General features: G+C 42.7%; 1 protein-coding gene across 1 annotated transcript in view; it reads right to left on the reverse strand.

Annotated features, from left to right (window-relative positions):
* Positions 1–7,433: 7,433 nt before the first annotated feature.
* Positions 7,434–19,247, reverse strand: part of mtm1 (myotubularin 1) — a gene marked incomplete in the record, with an annotated part of 28,986 nt that continues 17,172 nt past the window's right edge. The window contains 11 exon segments of the mRNA XM_036146194.1: positions 7,434–9,896; positions 11,191–11,367; positions 11,573–11,686; positions 12,148–12,240; positions 12,420–12,467; positions 12,579–12,734; positions 12,812–12,994; positions 15,009–15,197; positions 16,203–16,352; positions 16,564–16,647; positions 18,488–18,589. Coding sequence (XP_036002087.1) covers positions 9,702–9,896; positions 11,191–11,367; positions 11,573–11,686; positions 12,148–12,240; positions 12,420–12,467; positions 12,579–12,734; positions 12,812–12,994; positions 15,009–15,197; positions 16,203–16,352; positions 16,564–16,647; positions 18,488–18,589 — 1,491 coding nt within the window.

Here is a 19,247-nt window from a genome sequence, read left to right on the forward strand (position 1 = left end):
GCTCACTGAAAGCAAACGGGACTGCTGTCTTGAGGTTCTTTGTATTTAAAATAATAATAATAATAATAAACACAGTTTTCTACCACTGATTTTTCTTTGTTTTGTTTTATTGTCATACATATGGTTGGACAACAATTCAATATGAACATATATCGATCTATAACTTTATTCAGTAAAGTTTATATGAAATTTCCTGATATTTCAAACTTTACAGTCTATGATTACGGCATTTGTCACTGACTAATGTTGTTTAGTTTTGTGCATTTCATGTTTTAAAGCAAATGTTTCTAGGAGTTTAATAAAAACGTAGCAAAATAATTTTCATAAGTTTGTACAAGGATCTGTTGTGGGTACTCTCGGCAGTCTTTCTGAGGCTTTTATTTTGTTTATATCGATATAATTATATTGTATCGACCAGAATTAAGAAATATATCATGATATGTTATGGCCATATCGTCCAGCACTAGTCCAGCACATCAATGTTTTAGTTTATGAAACTATTTTCTCATTGAATTATTCAACAAAGATAACATGAGGAAATAACAAGGCAGTATTCTAATAACTTAATTTATTAAAATGGGGGGAAGCTATCAAAGTAGTCTTATGCATACCTAAGGTCAATTTAGAGAGAACAGCACTACTGTATGTGTGCAGGAATCATTTCTCCTTTATTCTAAGTCATGTTTGTGGACTGCAGGAGGAAGCTGGAGTACCAGCAGACAGCCCACACAGGCCCGGTTCCACTGGCTCCTATTGGCCGCGTACCGCACGGCCCCGCTCACTTTCAAGTGTTCCAGGAGCAGTTTTTTTTTTTTCAGGGCCAACACAGGTTCCTCTGGCTATCCTCCGCACTGACTCAAGAGGAGAAATCAGGTTTTCTTCGAGGAAGTCCAGAAAAACCGAAGAGCAACGACATCAATGCAAATTTATCTGTACAGCACATTTCAGTACAAAGACAACGCAAATTGCTTTACAGGCTTAAAACATAGGAAAAATAAAAATGAATAAAAGCAAGTGGAAAAAAATGTAGAAACAAAATAAAACATGGAAAAATAGAAACTAAAAGCAAATGTTAAAAACAGTTGGACTACAAAGTTGAGCTAATGATGTTTCAGTCATGTCATGCTTTGAGGCCCATACTTTTCATCATGAAATCAAACTTTCCACCCTGGGGAGAAGATTGGCTTTGTCTCATTTCACACTGAAAGCTGTTCAGGTTCGTCTCTGAAGTGTCCATCATTGCAGGAAGGCAGTGGTTGTCTGCTTGTCCCTGCAGCTGGCCCGAAATAAAACCAATAAAAATAATATCACTCCAGTCTTTTTTATGAGCATGTTTTCCTTTCTCCCGCCATGGCTGAGGCAAAAGATCTAATAAAGGTGTTCATTTTAATTCCGTGATTAAAAACAGCTTTACAAACCAGGACTACAGAGAGGAGGTGGAGCAGCTGGTGGGCTGGTGCAGAGACAACAGCCTGATCCTGAACATGAAGAAGACGAAGGAGATCATCGTCGACTTCAGGAAGAACTGGCCTCGCCACGCTCCACTGCTCATCAACAGCTCAGCTGTGCAGGTGGTCAGCAGCACCAAGTTCCTGGGGGTGCACATCACGGACAACCTCACCTGGTCTGTAATCACCATGTCACTGGTGAAGAGGCCATAGAATCGATTATACTTCCTGAGGAGGATGAGGAGAGCCCACCTGCCCACGCCCATCCTCACGACCTTCTACAGAAGCACCATAGAGAGCATTCTGACCAGCTGTCTCTGTGTGGTGTGGAGGCTGCAGTGCCTCTGGCTGGAAGAACGTGAGGAGAGAGGTGAGGACAGCAGAAGGGATCATCGGGGCTCCTCTTCCGTCCATTAAAGACATTTCATCGCAGCGCTGTGTGTCTCGAGCCCGTAACATCATCAGAGACCCCTCACACCCCCACCATGGACTGTTCTCCCTGCTGCCCTCTGGGAAGAGGTTCCGCAGCATCCGCTGCAGGTCCACCAGGTTCTGCAAAAGCTTTTTCCCTGCTGCCATCAGACTGTTGAACTGCTGCTGAACTGCTGAAATATAACCCATAAACTCTGCACAATATTTGTATATTGCACATTTCGCATCATTGCATCTCCATCTAGCAGTACAAATGCTGCCGAACTCTTAGTTTTAAATTCTGTAAATACAAATGTTTTTTAAAAAATATTCACCTGTACACTGTGACTTTCTCCTGCATTGTTTACACTTCAATTGTTTTACTTTTAAATCAGTGCTGCACCTTATACTGTATTTTAAATCTACGGTAAATTACAAGCTGCATTCTCGCACAAATGCCCTTGCACAATCAATTTCTGCACATACAAATGGTTTTAAAAATACTCACCTGTACACTGTGACTTCTCTTGCATTGTCTACATTTAAATTTACTTTTAAATCACTGCTGCACCTCATACTGTAAATTCAATTCTTCTGCAGTTTTACAAGCTGTATGCAACAAAATTTTATTCTGTACGCACTCTGTGCATACAAAATGACAAATAAAGTTGTCTAAGTCTAAGTCTCTAACTCTAACTCTAAGTCAGTGGCCGCTCTAGAGGAGCTGGAGTTCGGCCGACGCTCTCACCGCTGATGCAGTCTGAGAGTCAACTGAGGGGCCGAAGCCTGCAGACAGAGCTTCAAAGCAGATAGCAGAGGAGAGGAGCGCCGCCATCTTTTATTATTACATGTGTGATCCAGATATTTATCCAGGTAGATTACTCCCCAACAATATCCAAGACATTCATATACAGTTGTGGAAACATTATTTTGTAGTTTTTCTTTGTTTGTTTTATTTATAATTATGTATTTTTTTTTTAATTTATTGCATATTTCTTTAAAGTGTCAATGTTGCAAGCAGGTGTGTGGGTTGGGTGGGACGGGGGCTAAAGCCACCCCCCGGAGGCGTTTCCCTCTTCCGGGTATTTCTAGGTTGGTCAAGTCCTGTGGCGCCTCTGCATTTGGGGCCAGTCGGGCCAGGCTGCACCTGATGTCACTGTGGAGCTCCATGTTCATAATAATCAGTGGGACATGATCGTTCAATGTCTGTAACAGTCGCCCACACAAAATTTGCCGTGGATCTGATTGATTCATCCAACCCCCTCATCATGCTTTGTCCCTTGTGGGGTCACGAGGGGTGCTGATGCCTATCTCCAGCATTCCTGATTGATTCAAATTCCAACGTATTCCAACTGACCTGTTTGTAGGCCAACAAAGATCACTCAGATCCATTTTGCAGATAATCGGATCATGTATGTGTGGTTTAGAGCCAACCACGTGACACAGATATCTCACAATTAAAGGCACTAAAAATATTTATTCATTGAAGAAAGTAACAGGCTCCAAACAGAAGTAGAGTCAGATGAATGAAAGTGTGGACAGAGCCAGTGAACTGAACACATCAGTAGGTGCAGTTCAGAAACAAGTTCAGCATCCTTCTCTCCTGCCCACTGCTCCACAGACATCCCACCCACAGCTATCCTGTCATTCAAATGTTTTATCTTCCGCCTCGGCCATGGACCTCTCTGCTTCTATGCTTGAATCAAATCAGGAGTCAGTAAAGAGGCCGAGAGCAATGGCGGTTCTAGACTAAATTTACCAGGGTGGGGCCAGGGTTGTTTTTATTTTTCATGGGGGCACAGAACAAAAGAATTAAACCAGGAAAAACTGAGCAAAATGTAATCATTTAAAATATTAAGTGAGCCTCTGGAACTGCAGATTGCAGACCCCTGAAAACTGATCCTGTCTCAATACGGCTAAAGCTAAAGATGAAACATTCATTTAAAAATTATTGTTGAAGTAAAAAATTAAATGTGTTTCTTGGTGAGTTGACCAAATTTGCTTTGAATCCATAACAATCCATCCTCATTTTGGCTCTCGATCTGACCACCTTTTAATGGCAGAAAGAGATGAGAGCTCATTTAAAACTGTAAACCAGCTTTATCCTGAGTCACTGTCACAATCATGATGAGTTTCGTGCGTCGCCTGAAGAGGAATCCCTGGGCCTGATGGGGCAGCACCAGCAGAAAATACACCCACAGTCTGGCAGTGTCTTTGAATTGCAGACTTCAGTCACGCCAAGCCCGAGAAATGCAACAAGTGCTAAAAAGTACAAACCATAACTGACTAATCACACTTTAGATCCCATTGATTCGTCTTACTATTCCGTACTCCTAAAATCAGAGAAAAGTGCTTTGATACCGCATGGTGGACCTGAAATGTCAGTGACTTTAAAGTTTAGACCAGGGATCACCAACCTTTTTCATTGGTACTGTGTGGTAGGAGGGGCTACCTGTACTTAACTTTATGAAATATGACTTAGACAAACTTTATTGTCATTTTGTATGCACAGAGTGCGTACAGAACGAAATTTATCTTCCCCCTCTAATATAAACATGTTTTTAAGTCAATGTAAATACAACTATGATTAAAAAGGAAGAACTGAATAAAATAGCATGTTAAATGCAGCTCACTGGAGGGCTGTGCTATTTTTTTGAACAGGCTTGAGGGCACCACCTATGGTCCGTGGGGGCTACCTAGTGCGTGCGTGGCAACATGCGAGCACCATGTTGGTGATCCCTGGTTTAGACTGAGGTCAAAGAAAATGGTGCGTATGTCCCAAACACGGCAACTCCATTCAGTGTTGATTCAAAAGAGAAAATGTAAACTTTGTCAGAGCATTTTTAATTTAATAACAAATATTTACACAGAAGACATAAATCAGAAAATCCCAAAAGAGAATATATCCTGAAAAATATTAGCAATCTAAGCAAACTGAACTTTTTTTTTTTTTTTTTTGATGCCCAAAAAATCCCACATTTTCCGTTTGTATTTTTCACAACCTGAAATGATACCCACGACACCACAGCTGCCCCACTGAGCTCAATAAAGACATATTGTCGGAGCCATCTCAAAGATAACCAACCCATGCAGAGTAATAACAGGAAAATGTTAGGGAACACTTTCTGGTTCCCTCGGTCACAAAGCCCAACAGTTGGAGCAAAGTTCAATTTAGACCCGCGGTGTCTAAATCAACACTGCTTTCTTTAGTTTCCTCTGAACCCAAATATAGTAGTACACAAAGGTAAAATACAAAGAGATAGGTTTTAGACAGTAAAACAGGTTTTGATTGAGCTAATTGCATTATAGTGCAAAATAAACGAGAAAATTTTTGTTCCAAAAAATAGATTTTTTTTCTCCCCCTAAATAAATGGATGTTGTACCTTCTAAACCTTCCAGCAGGCTCACCAAACTCATTTTATGTTCATATTAAGCCTTTTTTTAACTCGCCGACTCTGGACGAAATCTAAATCCCCTGATCCAGAGCTCAGCTTTACTCCACAAACTGATGTCAGCCTGGCCAGAAGGGGGCATTTCTGGTAAAACTCCCGTTAGAAAGGTGAGGAGGTAGATAGCACTCTGCGCTGGTAATGGTAGTCAGCCAGCTGCTGCACGTGTGTGTGTGTGCGTGTGTAAGTGTGTGTGTGTGAGAAAGACAAAAAGGCACCGGTGGACCAACTCATTAGTTGATTGGTAGGTGGAGTCAGAAAGTGAACATGTGTGGAAACTTGGGGGGGGGTCATTTAAATAAAGAAGCACTAATAAAAGGCACTTTTTGTTTGACCTGTTTACAAAACTGTAAATCTCTTCATTTTTACACAGCTGCTGAGGGGTTCAAAATAAAACTTAAGACGGTCACTATAGTGGACATTTTTGAAACTAACTTCACTTCTCTAACATCATTCTTTTTATCGTTAGTGCTTCACCGTTAAAACCAAAGAGTATTATTCATGATTGGACAACATGGTCTAACATAATATCTGTTAAAGTTTTCGTCTTTGTACATTGTAATGAAAAAGAAATGTAATACATAAAAAGAAAACCTGCTTCTTGGCCCCTGGATGCCTTCAGGTGTAAAGCAGCCAGCATCTGTCTGAGGTGTTGGACAAACTCAGAGGGAACAAGGCACATTTTAGAAAGATTCCCTATGGCAATCTGCTAAGTGGCTGATGCCGTGATCTGGGGGGGGGGGGATCTTTTAGAGGGGGGATCTTTTAGAGTCAAAGGCAGTTCTAACCTACTAGACTCATCATACCTCTTTGTATTTCAAGGTAGATCAAATATTTGGAATATAGTTGCCTTCACACCACAGGAAGTGGAAGAAACAGAATTGTGTGGCAGCTTTACCCTGGGGGCAAACAATAGACTGTTGATGTTTTCATTACTGTCCTCTCACCAGATTTCTAACTCAACCTGTTAGGGGAACCAGATTGAGGGAACTTGTTACTCAAGGTGAACCCTTGATAGAACCTGCAGTCTTTTATCGGTTCCCTGGCAACTGCATCCAACCGTCTACTTTTGGTGAACATTCTTCTGCTCAGGTTTCTTTCTTTTTTTTCTCTCGGAGATTTAGGAACAGGACTGCAAACTGTAATTCCCTCTAAATATATTGTTTCAACAGTACATGCTTTTTTTTCCCTTTTCAAGATAATGCCCATCCAGACTGCTCCAGCCCAAGCCCTCTGCCAGCCTCAGTTATTCTTCATCCAGAGGTCAACCTAATCAGTTATCGACTCATCCGTTTTATGATGTCTCATGAACTTCAGGTTTTATGATCTAACATTTAAGTTTGATAACTAGATTCAAAAGTCAATTAATTCCAGATTTGTTGTTTGTATGTAATTAGAGTAAAATACATTCACAACAGTTTTGGTAACACTGCTTGTCAGGTTCTGCTTACTGCAGAAGTGACTGGTGCTAATTCTGAAAGGACGGGTGTGTGTGTGTGTGTGTGTGTGTGTGTGTGTGTGTGTGTGAGACGTGTTCCTCAGCTCATTAAGAGCAGCCAAATGATTGGCCGACACCTAAGGAAGGTGTTTAATACTAAAATACGTCTCTTCGCCCTGAACACATGGATCACTGTTTGTCAAGAAACTGTGGAGCCAATATTAGTGAGAACAAGAGCACTTTGCAAAGAGTCAAATGAAACAAAGACATTTGGCTCGCCGGCACCCAACGTGACAGAGAGCAGAAAAACACATTACTTTTGGTTTGAAATGAATGGTTACATTTTCAGAAGCCCCACTTCCAGAACTTGATTTATTTAGAATGACTTCTGGTTCCTTGGCTGTAGGTGTTAACAGCAAACAGAGAACTCAGACTTGTCTTTACTGGTAGGCTAATCCTACTTGGCTGCAGCTTCCCAAATCAAGCTCAGGATGTTCAGGTTGGAAACAACCAGGGTGTTTAGGAATTGTAGAAAAGTCCTGGCAGCAACTCCTGACACAGAGCGTGTCAGGATACATGTCCGTTTTGACTCTGCTCGTCAAGACAATAACTTCAACCCAGAAAGCTGTGGACAAAGCTGCTTTTCTGCATGTCACTGTATAGTCAAAGCCCACTGGGGTAAGTGCAGAGCTTGAGGAAAGTCTTTACTGTTTGGTTACATTACAGTCATACTGAAGACATAATTCAATTCATTTTTTGCTCAATAATCTACAAACAACAATAGCACTTTAGCAATTTTTTTTTTTAGAAAAATAAACTTTGTTGGCAGACCTTTGAATGGAATCAGTTCTATTCAGTCTATCTGTATATAATGTCAATTCACAAATGTCTCAAGGCGCTTTGCAATAAAGTTCTACAATTCACATTCACTCCAATAATACAGGCCAATTCAAAGCCAATACGTTCTGGTTGGATCCCAGGTTTAAAACCATCAGTTTCTTATTGAAATGGGTTTCCCATCTAAGGAAACCCAGTGGATTACCTAGAGTCACTGACTTGCAGCAATGCCTCCTCCTTAACGAGCAAGTGGTGACAGTGGACAGTTAACTCTCATACCAAAGCCTGTCAACACTTATGGACAGGTCAGTTTTATGCAGCTGGAGATGGGCACCATTTTTTTATCATTATGGGGTATCGTATGGAGAACGTTGAGAGAAAAACAATTACAGAATCAATTTGGAATAAGGCCAAAACATAAAAACAAAAGGTAGAAAAACCGAGACGCTGGGAATACTTTCTAGATTCAGTGTCATCAGCACATCCTGTAGCTGGACTTCCACAGAGGAAAAGGGGTGAGTGCGTTATTGCTCTGCGTTTTCCTGACATACAAACCTGACTAACAAACATCACACAACCAGAAGCCACTCCAACAATATTAGGGTAATAAAATGGGAAGTATTAAAATAAATTAATTATCATGTACAATTATTTCCAGTTAAAAAAAGGGGAGGGGGGTTATTTGAGTAGCATAAATGTACATATTTCATGAAGGTTTTCAGAGATGGTGGAAAAAATTTGTTTCCTTCTCCCACACCTGAGCTAACATGACGAAGAGCCGGGGCTGGCTTCTTCATCCTGAGTGTGTTCAAAGAAAACTAAGAGATCATCCAGGGTCAGGGGCCAGCGCCACATGTCCGTATCAATCTGAAAATAAACTGTAACAGTTGCCTTCACAGAGTTCTTACTCATCTCTTATCTAAATGTTAGGCTGGAGCTGATTCTGAATTCCCTCACAAAAGGGCTCTTCCTATTCTGTTCTGCTCTCAGTGCAGAGCTCAGCTAGGGAAGAGCCTTTCAGACCAAACCTGTGGCCCTTGAACAAGATTATCATCTGTGACGCTGTTGGAGGCTGAAACTTTTCCAACTGTCCATAAAAATCTCCCATCGATACGTTTTGCTTACTGCGTGGAAGCTCTAGCATCCCTGTTCTGGTAAAAATACCCACGAAGCACATGTAACCAGTTCCCTTTCATTTGAAGTCCCAACGTGCTTCTTCCACACTGCTGTCATCTTGAATTTTGTGTTCAGTGGCCGGGAGGGAAGCCGCCGGGATGAGAAACGGCCGTAGAACTGAACAAAACCCCTGAAAGTCCTTTTACTCCAAAATAGCACACTAACCTCAGGAAATCCTTAATAAGCTTGTAGAAAAATAAAAGCAGTGCAGTTATGTGTGTGTAGGATGCACTTCCTGTCCAACCCTGGTGATGATGCAGAATTTGCTAAAGTGCACCTCCTGCTGTTCAGGCCTGCTCTGCGTGCAGCATTTACAAGGACCTACCCGCAGACGAACCGCTGGAGCAGCATCTCCGGATTATCGCAGACCTCAAAACACCAAGACCCGAGCTCAGGGGAAAATGAGCCGAGCTTTCCTAACCTCACAACAATTTGACTTTTCTTGCTAAGTAACCGGCCTGAGGACACGCCTGCTTCCCTAAAATGTCTGTTCTCTTGTCAGTTTACAGAAATAATCTTAAGTCTCCATCAGTTAATACATTATTCATAATGATGTAGTTAAAAGCTTGTGATGAACTAAATTAAGTTAAAATAAAGGATGGTTAAGGATAAACCATAAACTATAGAAAACCAGACGTGCAGAGGCTGTGTGTGTCCTGTCCTGTTGAGCCCTTAGACTGCAAGCCTTGATAGCCGTCAAAGCTTTGCTGTGTGACGTCACCGTGTGGAGAACGGCCGTTTCAAAACGTCCAGGTAAGACGGAAAGAATTAACATTCTTTGTTACTCAAAGGTGGGCTTCTAAAACCAAACTGAGCCCCTGTGTGCGGAGTGTGTGAGTGTGTGTGTGATTTAGAACCAAAGTCAGACAGGAACACAGATAAAGAGGACATGAACAGTGCAATTGAAACGAGGTTCTGCTTTCCGTCTGTCAACAACGTCCCTTAGAGCGGAGTGTGTAGGTGTGTGTACTGCTGTGAGGGTGTGGAGGCTGTGGATGAGGTGGTGTTGGGGGTGCTGCTGTTAGCCAGCTGACAGGACGAAGACGTGTCGGACAACTGGAGCTGCTCCAGTTTCTTCAAGTATTCTTCTCTCAGGGCCAAAAGCTCCTTGTAGCGCTGCTCCACTGGACTCTGTTGCTGGACACACACAAACACACACACATGTATTACTGACACTCCCAGCTGGCTGCCTCTGCTGTTTTATAATGAATAACGTGACATTTAGCATCAAGTGTAGAAAAACTGGAATAAATCGCCTCAGAGTTACTCTAACAAAAGTCAGCTCATTTTTCCATGAGCTGCCAGACTAACCCTCTACACCAGAGGTCTTGAACCCTGCTCCTCAGGACCCTCCGGCTCCATCCAAATAGCCTTATAGGTTAAGGAATCTCTAGCCAAAGCAGAAGTACATCAGCGGTGGCCAGGATGCTGTCTGAATAGCGTAGTCAGGCAGGAAAAGCAGCCTGTATACTTCCTCCTGTGGCTAGTTTAGCTTAAGAACCCCACAATGTCCCTTACCGGCACTAAGAAGCTTTTAGGTACCCCACAAGCGGGGGTGCTGTCACAGATTATGGGCCTGTGACAAAATATATATATATTTTTTTAGCTATTATAGTTCATTCATTCATTCATTCATTCATTCATTTAGATAGATAGATAGATAGATAGATAGATAGATAGATAGATAGATAGATAGATAGATAGATAGATAGATAGATAGATAGATAGATAGATAGATAGATAGATAGATAGATAGATAGATAGATAGATAGATAGATAGATAGATAGATAGATAGATAGATAGATAGATAGATAGATAGATAGATAGATAGATAGAGCTGCAAACAGAGCTCTAAAGCAGGTAACATTTTCTTGAAATTTGTATTTTTACTTTATTTAAGCAGAGGATTTGTCAATGGAATGAGTATTGTCTATGCTTAAAATAAGATAATTACATATACTACACTTGAAATAAACTGGCGATTAATTGTTCCCATTTTAAGGGGAAAAAAAATCTTATTCCATTGGCAAATAGACATCTTTACTTGCCCAAATAAAGGAAAAATACTAATTTCAAGAAAATGTTGCCTACTTATAGTTCCCTTTTTGTCAGGCCTCTCTTTGACGCCTTCTAGCTCGGTCAGAACGCTGCTGCTCGTCTTGCAGCCATGTTTCTCAGCAGTGGGCTGGAGGAGCTCAAGACACTGGCTGGAACTTTTAGACAATGTCCAAATATTTGTTGCTCTACAGAGCGCAAAACAAGCCGTGATCAGATCAGCCCACACTCACCTCAGTCACTGATGACAGGCGGCCATGTCTGTGTTGTAAACCGTTACTATGTCACTAGAGTATGCTTTGGCTGGGAAACATCATAACAAAAACCCTAGAAATCATCAGGGCACATTTCAAACACGCACACTGGGTGTCCTACCTGGTGCCTTATGCGTGGGTTCCAGCGGATGTAGTAGGTTACCCACAACTCTAGGTGGCGCATGCTTGCCACGGGGTAGAGAACCTGCCCAGACTCGGGGGTGTAGAAGGGGTTCAAATAAATATCCATCTTGCTGTTGACCAGAGACCACAGAGACACAGTCTTGGTTCTCAGCTCCTGGGTCAGAGACAGAGAGGGAAGCTCCGCTTAAAGACAGCTCTTCAGTAAACCGGGAAACTTGACATTTCCTTGTGGAACAAGGAGTTTACAGGAGTGAGTGAAGCCTGCTATCAATGTTAGTGGCAATGGTAATAACATTTTGTCTTTCACTTTTCTATTTGTTGCTCTCACAAGGACTCAGTAGGGGAGGAGGGGCACTCACATGGTGGTCTCGTGCACTCTCACAGTTGTAGAGGAAAGTCCCAAAGCGACAGCTGTAGAGATGATCCAGGATGGTGAGCAGGAGGTGCTCATTGAACTCAAAGGCTGTAGGAAACTGAGGGGACAGAATCAGGTCACATTCCTGACATGCCAACAGACCTGATGCCTGTTAAGCTTTACAACCATCCCATAAGCAAACCAGCCCCGGCTCAACAGGTCGTGGCAGGTGTTCGCCTCACTCCCTGTTTATAACAAAATACTCTTCTGTAATAAATAAAATGTTGTGTCTATACATATATGGCTGTTTTCTGAGCAGGATTGTAAATCTGCTACTCAAGAAGCTCTCTACATATTTCTAGAGAACAAGCAACAGAGTGTGGCTAAATTGACCACCTGTTACTTTAAAGCAGACACCCGTTAAAGGAGGAATACGTAATAATGACACCTAGTGGACTGTCGTCATCAAACAGGTTAGCATCAGATATAAACTGTTCATTAAAAGCAATGAAAATACATTTAGAGTGTAAAAAAAAAAATTGATACATTCATTTTTATGATGAGATCATTTCAACAAACCTGTCTGGTCATCTGCCATACACAGTCAATGAACTGAACAAATATCGGTGACCTGTCCTGGTCCGCGTGGTTTTTGTCACCGTGACCTATCCTCTGGACACACAGAAACCCAAACGATTAATGTTAAGCTGAACTCGATTATTAATCTGTCCTCTCTGCAATCAGTTGCAACATTCAGTTCATTCATGTAAAAATTGCTTTGACATATCTTAAAGAAAGTATGACGAACACCAAGCAACAGAATCTGAAAACACACATATCAGAAATCTTACCGATGCAAATTTGTGACCGAAGCTGATCCATTCCTTTTCAATCAGGACCTGCAAAGGAAAAACAAAAAAGAAAAGACGAAAGAACGTTAACCGTTTGCCAGTCTGTTTAAAATCAGGATGAATCCAGCAGCTTGCTGTGTTTGCTGAGGGGTTACAGACCTGGAACCCCCTTAGAGTGCGATAGTGGCTGTCCAGCATCAGCATGGCCAGTGAGGTAAGCTGTGCAGTCCGGTCCCAGCCATCACTACAATGGACCAGCACCGAATTCCCACTGCAAACCTTGTCAGCCACTTGGATGGCTCCCGACAACACCAGCTACACACATACAAAGCTTCCACAGTTAAGGTAGTGTCCTTCAGAACCAGACCATTAAAATGAGATCTTTCTCTCACCTTAATGTGTTCTAACCAGTGTGTGGACTCCAGACTGGACAGCCAGTGGGATTCCTCCACATGGGGGTAGACGATGTCTTTCAGTTTCTTTAGCGACTCCCTCATGACATGAATATTCTGAATGTCCAGAAAGACTAGCTCTGCATTTAGGTATTCATCGCCCTCATAGCCCCCTCCAGTGGCCTGAAATGGCAAAGACAACGAGGACCTAAATGTACAACGGCAGGCAGGACAAGCAACACAACACTGCACTGCACCACTCCCGGGTTTAAAGGACTGAACACCCACAGCATTCATTACAGAACTAATGCAATGTTAGACCACCCGAGAAAAAAAAATAAACTAAAAAGAATCTGTGAAAGTACTTAAAACGCATTTTAACTCATTTCCAGTTTTGCTAGTGGTAAGTTGGAAGCAACTGCTATTGGTTGATTATATGATAAAAGGTTAAGTTCAACTTTTTACTGGCTAATTATGTCAGAGCTGCATGTAAATAGCACTGTCTCTCTCACTGAGGCCACAGAGGAGGCTTAGTGGCACACTTGAGGGTCTTAAAACCAACAAGCAGCAACTGTACACACTAATGGACTGTTAACCCACATCAGACACGTCTGCCCACTAAACCCCGACCCCTCCACGACTCCAGCTATCTTCTCCGGCTCAGCATAATTCAGCCCCGTTCAATGTGTCTCAATGAGGACTGCTGCAGTAAATGTTGCACCATTGTGGTCCTGTGTGTTTTTGCATGAAATCTCTTGGCCAGCTGGTCATACACGCCTCCTTTTATGACTACATCAATCCCCCAGCTGTCAGACAGCCAAACCTTACCACAGCAGCTTGTTCCAGAGCTGATCTCCAACTGTGACACCAGCCACCTCACTGACCTCCTGCACTATGTCCATGACATCTCTCTGGGGTCTTCCTCTTTTCCTCCTTACCAGCAGCTCCATGTCCAACCACCTCTTACAGCCGCCATCTCTTTTCAGAACTTACCCCAACCCTCTCAACCTCGTCTCTCTAACTGTATGTCCGACCTGAGCAGTTCCTCTGATCTGCTCGTTTCTCATTCTGTCCATTCTGGCGACTTTCTGACCTCTGAACTTCTCTACAAGATCTCTAAGAGCAAAAACTGCATCTGTGGAGCACTTTCTAGCCATGAAACCAGACTGCTGCTCACTGATCCAAACATCTCGCTTCAGCCTCACTTTAACCTCTCTTTCCCAGATTGTCATTGTGTGGCTCATTGGTTTTATCCCCCTTTTGGTACCAGCAGGCTCCTCCAATCATCCGTCATCTTCTCACTCTCCAGGAATCTGTTAAACAAGCTGGTCAACAACACGACCGCACAGTCTCCCAGACATCTCCCTCCCACTCAGGTAAGCTACCCTAACTTTCCTCTCACTCATCTCTGCTCCCATCTGTCCAACTCTCTGTTTCCTCTTCCCAATTCGTCAGCTACTCCCTCCACACTCTCAACAGTCTGTTCATTCAATAACACACACACACACACACACCCGTCTTTTAGCAACCTGAGCTGCTCTACATCTCATCCAGCCCTGGCCCTCTGTCTAGCTAATCGGCTCCGATCCTTTCCACTCTCTAACCTATATTACAGCTCATCATGACCCTTCGCCATGTTACTAGCCTCACCACAGTCCTGTCTAGATTCTTTATCTCTCTGATTATCCCGTTTATTTTCTGTCTTCTCTCCTATGGGCTGAAGTTACAATTTCACAGCTACAAGAGTTTCTCTCACCACCTTAGTTTAGTCCTTTCTTGGTCTGATGGCAGCAATTCATGACCCCTAAGAACTTCCCTCAATTCCTCCCTGAATTTTCTACAACACTGATTCAGTTTCCACAATCTGACCCTCATTTTCTTCCTCTTCTTGGTTTCCCCCTCCATCCCATACACTACCATCCTAAGCTGCCGCTGTGCTGCTCCTCCTAAAGTCCTCTCCTTCTCACCGGTTGTAGGCCAACAGTACTGCAGTTTCATCTAACACCCTGTTGGCCTTCTCACTAAATGACATGTATAGTAACAAATATCTGCTAACATTAATGAAAAACAAAGACTTTTCTTTCCCAGGAAGCTGTAAAGTGGTGCACACAGTAACACAGAACTGTATGACCGCCACTGCAGAGGCGGGATGCCATCCTGGGAAGCATTTTTCAGAGTACTTCCTTTTTCCTCTGACCTTGTTGGCGACTGCGTTGACGTTGGGCCGAGCGTCGTAAATGGTGAGTTTTTTTGTGGTGTCATTTGCCTCTCTGATCAGGTCCAGGTATCGTTCATCATCTTTATTTCTTTTACCAGACATTCCAACAAGGGGCTGACTGCAGCGGACAATCACTGCTTGGTTTTCCCGGTGGATCCATGAGAGAACCTAGATCAAAAACAGAGACTTTACGGTCTGAGAAGAAACGAGCACTGTGGGAACTGTACACAGCAACAAACGCCACAACTACAGCAGCCCAACTCATGCCAAGGCTTGTTGGAGACAGTAAAAAAATGATTAACAATGCAAGACTTCTGTAACAAAGAGACCAAATTTGGTTTATCTGCTTGTCAGAAGCTACAGCCATTGTGGTTTGGGTTGGGCAAGAGGATATCCTTTCTCATAAGTTGCAAAAGAGACAGTTGGTTGTCAGCATGGGTCAGTACGAGGTTCAGATTACTTTAAGATTAGAGGACAAAACGAGTACTTAGCATGCTGCTGTCCTGCATGTTCACAAAGGATCCTCTGACCAAAAGTAGCTCTTAGTGAAAAATCTTACAATTTTATCTTGGTAAAATAAGTCATTCACAAAGCAGCCTGGGCCTTAAGAGAACTCCTAAAGGGACAAAATGTTCTCAGGAGGACTTTTAGAGTCTGAGGCAGTGAAGATGGTGGAAAAGAGAGAGCTGATTGGCTGATTCACCACCTAAACAGTGGAGGAAATGAGCACATGAATTTATGTTGACAGGCTTTGGTATATATATATATATATATAATATCTGACACTGACATATGTTGTGACCTCTAAGAAGGAGATGGAATATATGATCAGATAAATCAAGCTTCCTGTGCAGAGCAGAGGCTGGGACGGCATTAGAGATGAGCTGAAAAGGTGTAAGGAAGGAGTTTGGTGTAGATCAGCTGCTCCTCAGCACCGAAAATAGTACACTGGGTGTCATGTCATAGCTTGCAAGATTACTGCACAAGCTAACAGAGGTATTAATTGGCAACCCCAATTAGATTTTCTAAAAAAAAAGAAAAAAAAAGCAAGAAGGAAAGAAAACAAAGCTGGTTGAACAAAAACTATTTTCAATTAATGCATATGCTTCCTTGACAGGTAATCTATGGTACTTGCAGGAAATGAGCCCTTTTTTCTTGGACTCTTGCTCTTACCGGTATGCGCCCTCTTGACCGGAAGGCAGCCACTCTTTTAAGGTCATCCTCTTTACATTTAAAGGGGACAGCGAGGACAGTCGGGTATGTGTCACACAGCTCATAACTCCTATTGATGAACGTAATACGCCACTTGTTGTTTGGTAAGCCCTGCAGGAGAGACAGTAAATTATAAAAGACTCGCTACCATACTGTGCTTTGGACACAGTCCACTTTAGATTTGACACAAGTTCAAACTCAGGTTCCAGCTTGAAAAACATGCAATTTTTCATTACCCCACATATATCTTGATATTTCACATAACTGTGGTAAATGTGCTAAAGATAAAGAAAATGGACTATAACCTGAGTGTTATATTTACCTGACGTCTGAACTCCTCCATAGCTTTGTAGATGTTCCAGCCATTCTCAGCATATTTCTCCTGATTCGAGTAAGCAAACAGAGGCTGCAAAAAAGAGACAGACACTCAATTTTAGTCAACATCTAAATATGCAACACAAGCTGTAAGATCAATGCAACTTCTGTTCTGATCAATTAACCCCCCCCCCCCCACCACCCCTCCCACCAGCCAACCAGTGACCAAAGCTATCCATTTAATGTCTAACCCTGTGCTAGCTAACCAGAGGGAATGGTGGAGAGCTTTTACATAACTACATTGATTTGGGGGGGGGGGGAATTAAAACACTATATTTAAATAAGCAGCATCACATTTTTTACAGAACCATGAGTTGAGCTTATTTTGGGTCATCATGTGGGTCTATTGCGTCAGGAACAATCGACGTTCCTGACGCAATCGGGGTTCGAACCTGGGTCTCCTGTATCACAGACGCAGACGTATGCTGCATTCCTTTTGCCTCGGAAATCAAAATTAGGAGCTAGGAAGGGGGTACACCCGAGGAAACAGCGTTCCAGTTCACACGGCAGAAGTTGGGATTCCACAAAAACAATAAAACAAAAATGTCAGGATTCCAATATGGCGACGGCCAGGAAAGCTGTTGTTTTGTTCATGGTAACTCTTCTAAACGTCATTTAACGCTGTACTTCCCACATGCAAACACCACTGTTATACTGTTCGGCTAAGAGCTGCAGCCGCTACATGTAACATTGATTTTAGACGCTCTCTTTCAACATGTTTTATCACAGCTTACTGTTGATGCCAGGAGCTGCCAGACTGGCTTCGACAATCGGCCTTAGACATTTATCTGACTTTCCGATGGGAAGGTCCGACCATAGCGGCTGTAGCAGTGGATTTTTCCCCATCGGAAGCCGGGATTTCCGAGTTCCGACTGGAAATGGAATGCAACATCAGCCCGCTATACTACGGGGGGACTTATTCTGGGCCATGATACGTTGTGAGAAAGCACAAACATTTTGCCACAGTAGCTGAAGCCTTATGTCCTCATCTTATTCAGGATATAAAAAACTAAGGGCTATTCATATCACCTTTAAAGTTAAATGTTTAATTGCATACCCAGTGGGGCTTGTTAAGATGTTATTGCATTGAAACATAAAACAAAATTAGACTAGGACTGGGCGATATGGACCAAAAATAATATCTCGATATTTTGAGGCTGAATGCTGATATAGGATATTAACCTCGATATGTTGTTCTTTTCATTGTCATTATAAAAAGCCACCTGTGGATCATAGTTTTATCCCAAATGTCTCACAGGCACATTTTTTAACAAAAAGCTGTAAATAAATATGAGAAACAGCTGAAAAATAACCTACTGGAATACATAAAAGTATAATAATAACACAACATGGACCATCTCCATATAAGCAATATAGTCCCATCTTGATTTTTGTAAAGTCTCGATATTTTGCCCCGCCCTAATCTGGACACGATTAACATAGATGTGCAATGGTGCGAAGTTATGACTGTTGCAGCAAGAAGGTCCTGGGTTCAAATCCAGTCCTGCAACTTTTAGACGTGTCTCTACGTCGACACACCTGAACTGCATAATCACCATGACTCTGGAGAACATGGGTGAGGGAAATTCAATCATTCCATTCAGGTCAGCTGGTTTTAGGGAAACATCCAAAAGTTTCAGGACACCAGCCTTGGAGGACTGGAGTTGGACACCCCTGATCTGGAGCGCATCCTGCTGGCGCCCAGTGACCTCTACAGATATGCCCTGTGGCACAGATTCATTACTTCCTTTAATTCTTCACTGAGTTTAAAAAATAAATAAGTCGAGACACTCATCAGCTTTTGTTCTGAAGAGCCTCGTTAACATCACGTATCATGTTTCTGTGAGTCTAATTAACAGGTTAAGACTTACCAAACCGTGTGAAAGAGGGAAGGCAAATCTGAAGAGCGTCTCAAAGATGCCTCTCCTGCTGTGGCCCTCCTGCTTCAGGGCAAATCTCAAATTCCTCATGTCCTGGAGACACAAAATCATAAACGTTTCCGACATCACAGAAAAAAATAAATCAGGGATGGGAATTCATATTTAAATTGTTGAATGATTGATGTGTATAAACTGAAATGGTAAAAAAAAAAACACATGTTTATAAGCAAACTAAATATTCTCTTGTCTGAGTTTCTGCTTCTGTCTTTCCAGAAGCTGCCGTCCTTCTGACCACCCAGAACCCTTCTGCTGTCTCAGGAATCAGCAGAGACAACGAGCTCTTTAAAAGTCTCCTTCCTTGACTGCTAGCGTTACTGCTGGTGTCCACAGAGAGTCCTATGGTTGCCACAGCAACAGGCACCAAAGACATGGAGGCCACACCTCCTGGAAGCTACGTCTGCAGCCGAAACCTGGAGAGCAGCCCGTTCAGCTTGGATGAACAAACGGACCGAGTCTCCTGCCCACTATCTCACTTTCCCAGGAGAGTGAGATAGTGGGCAGGAGATAGTGGGATCCACTGCGCTTCCCCTGAGGTGTGCATTAAAGAGCTCTTGAATGTGCTCTCCTGCTCAATATTCCTACTTCACCGTCAGCACTGGCTTGGGTTCCCATGCCTGTTTAGCAGCCTGCCCTGCCACCAGATCCCCCTCGACACCAGATGGTGATCAGCTGACGGAGCCCAACGCAACGC

The sequence above is a fragment of the Fundulus heteroclitus genome, chromosome 14 (assembly GCF_011125445.2).
Source record: "Fundulus heteroclitus isolate FHET01 chromosome 14, MU-UCD_Fhet_4.1, whole genome shotgun sequence".
Lineage (NCBI taxonomy): Eukaryota > Metazoa > Chordata > Actinopteri > Cyprinodontiformes > Fundulidae > Fundulus > Fundulus heteroclitus.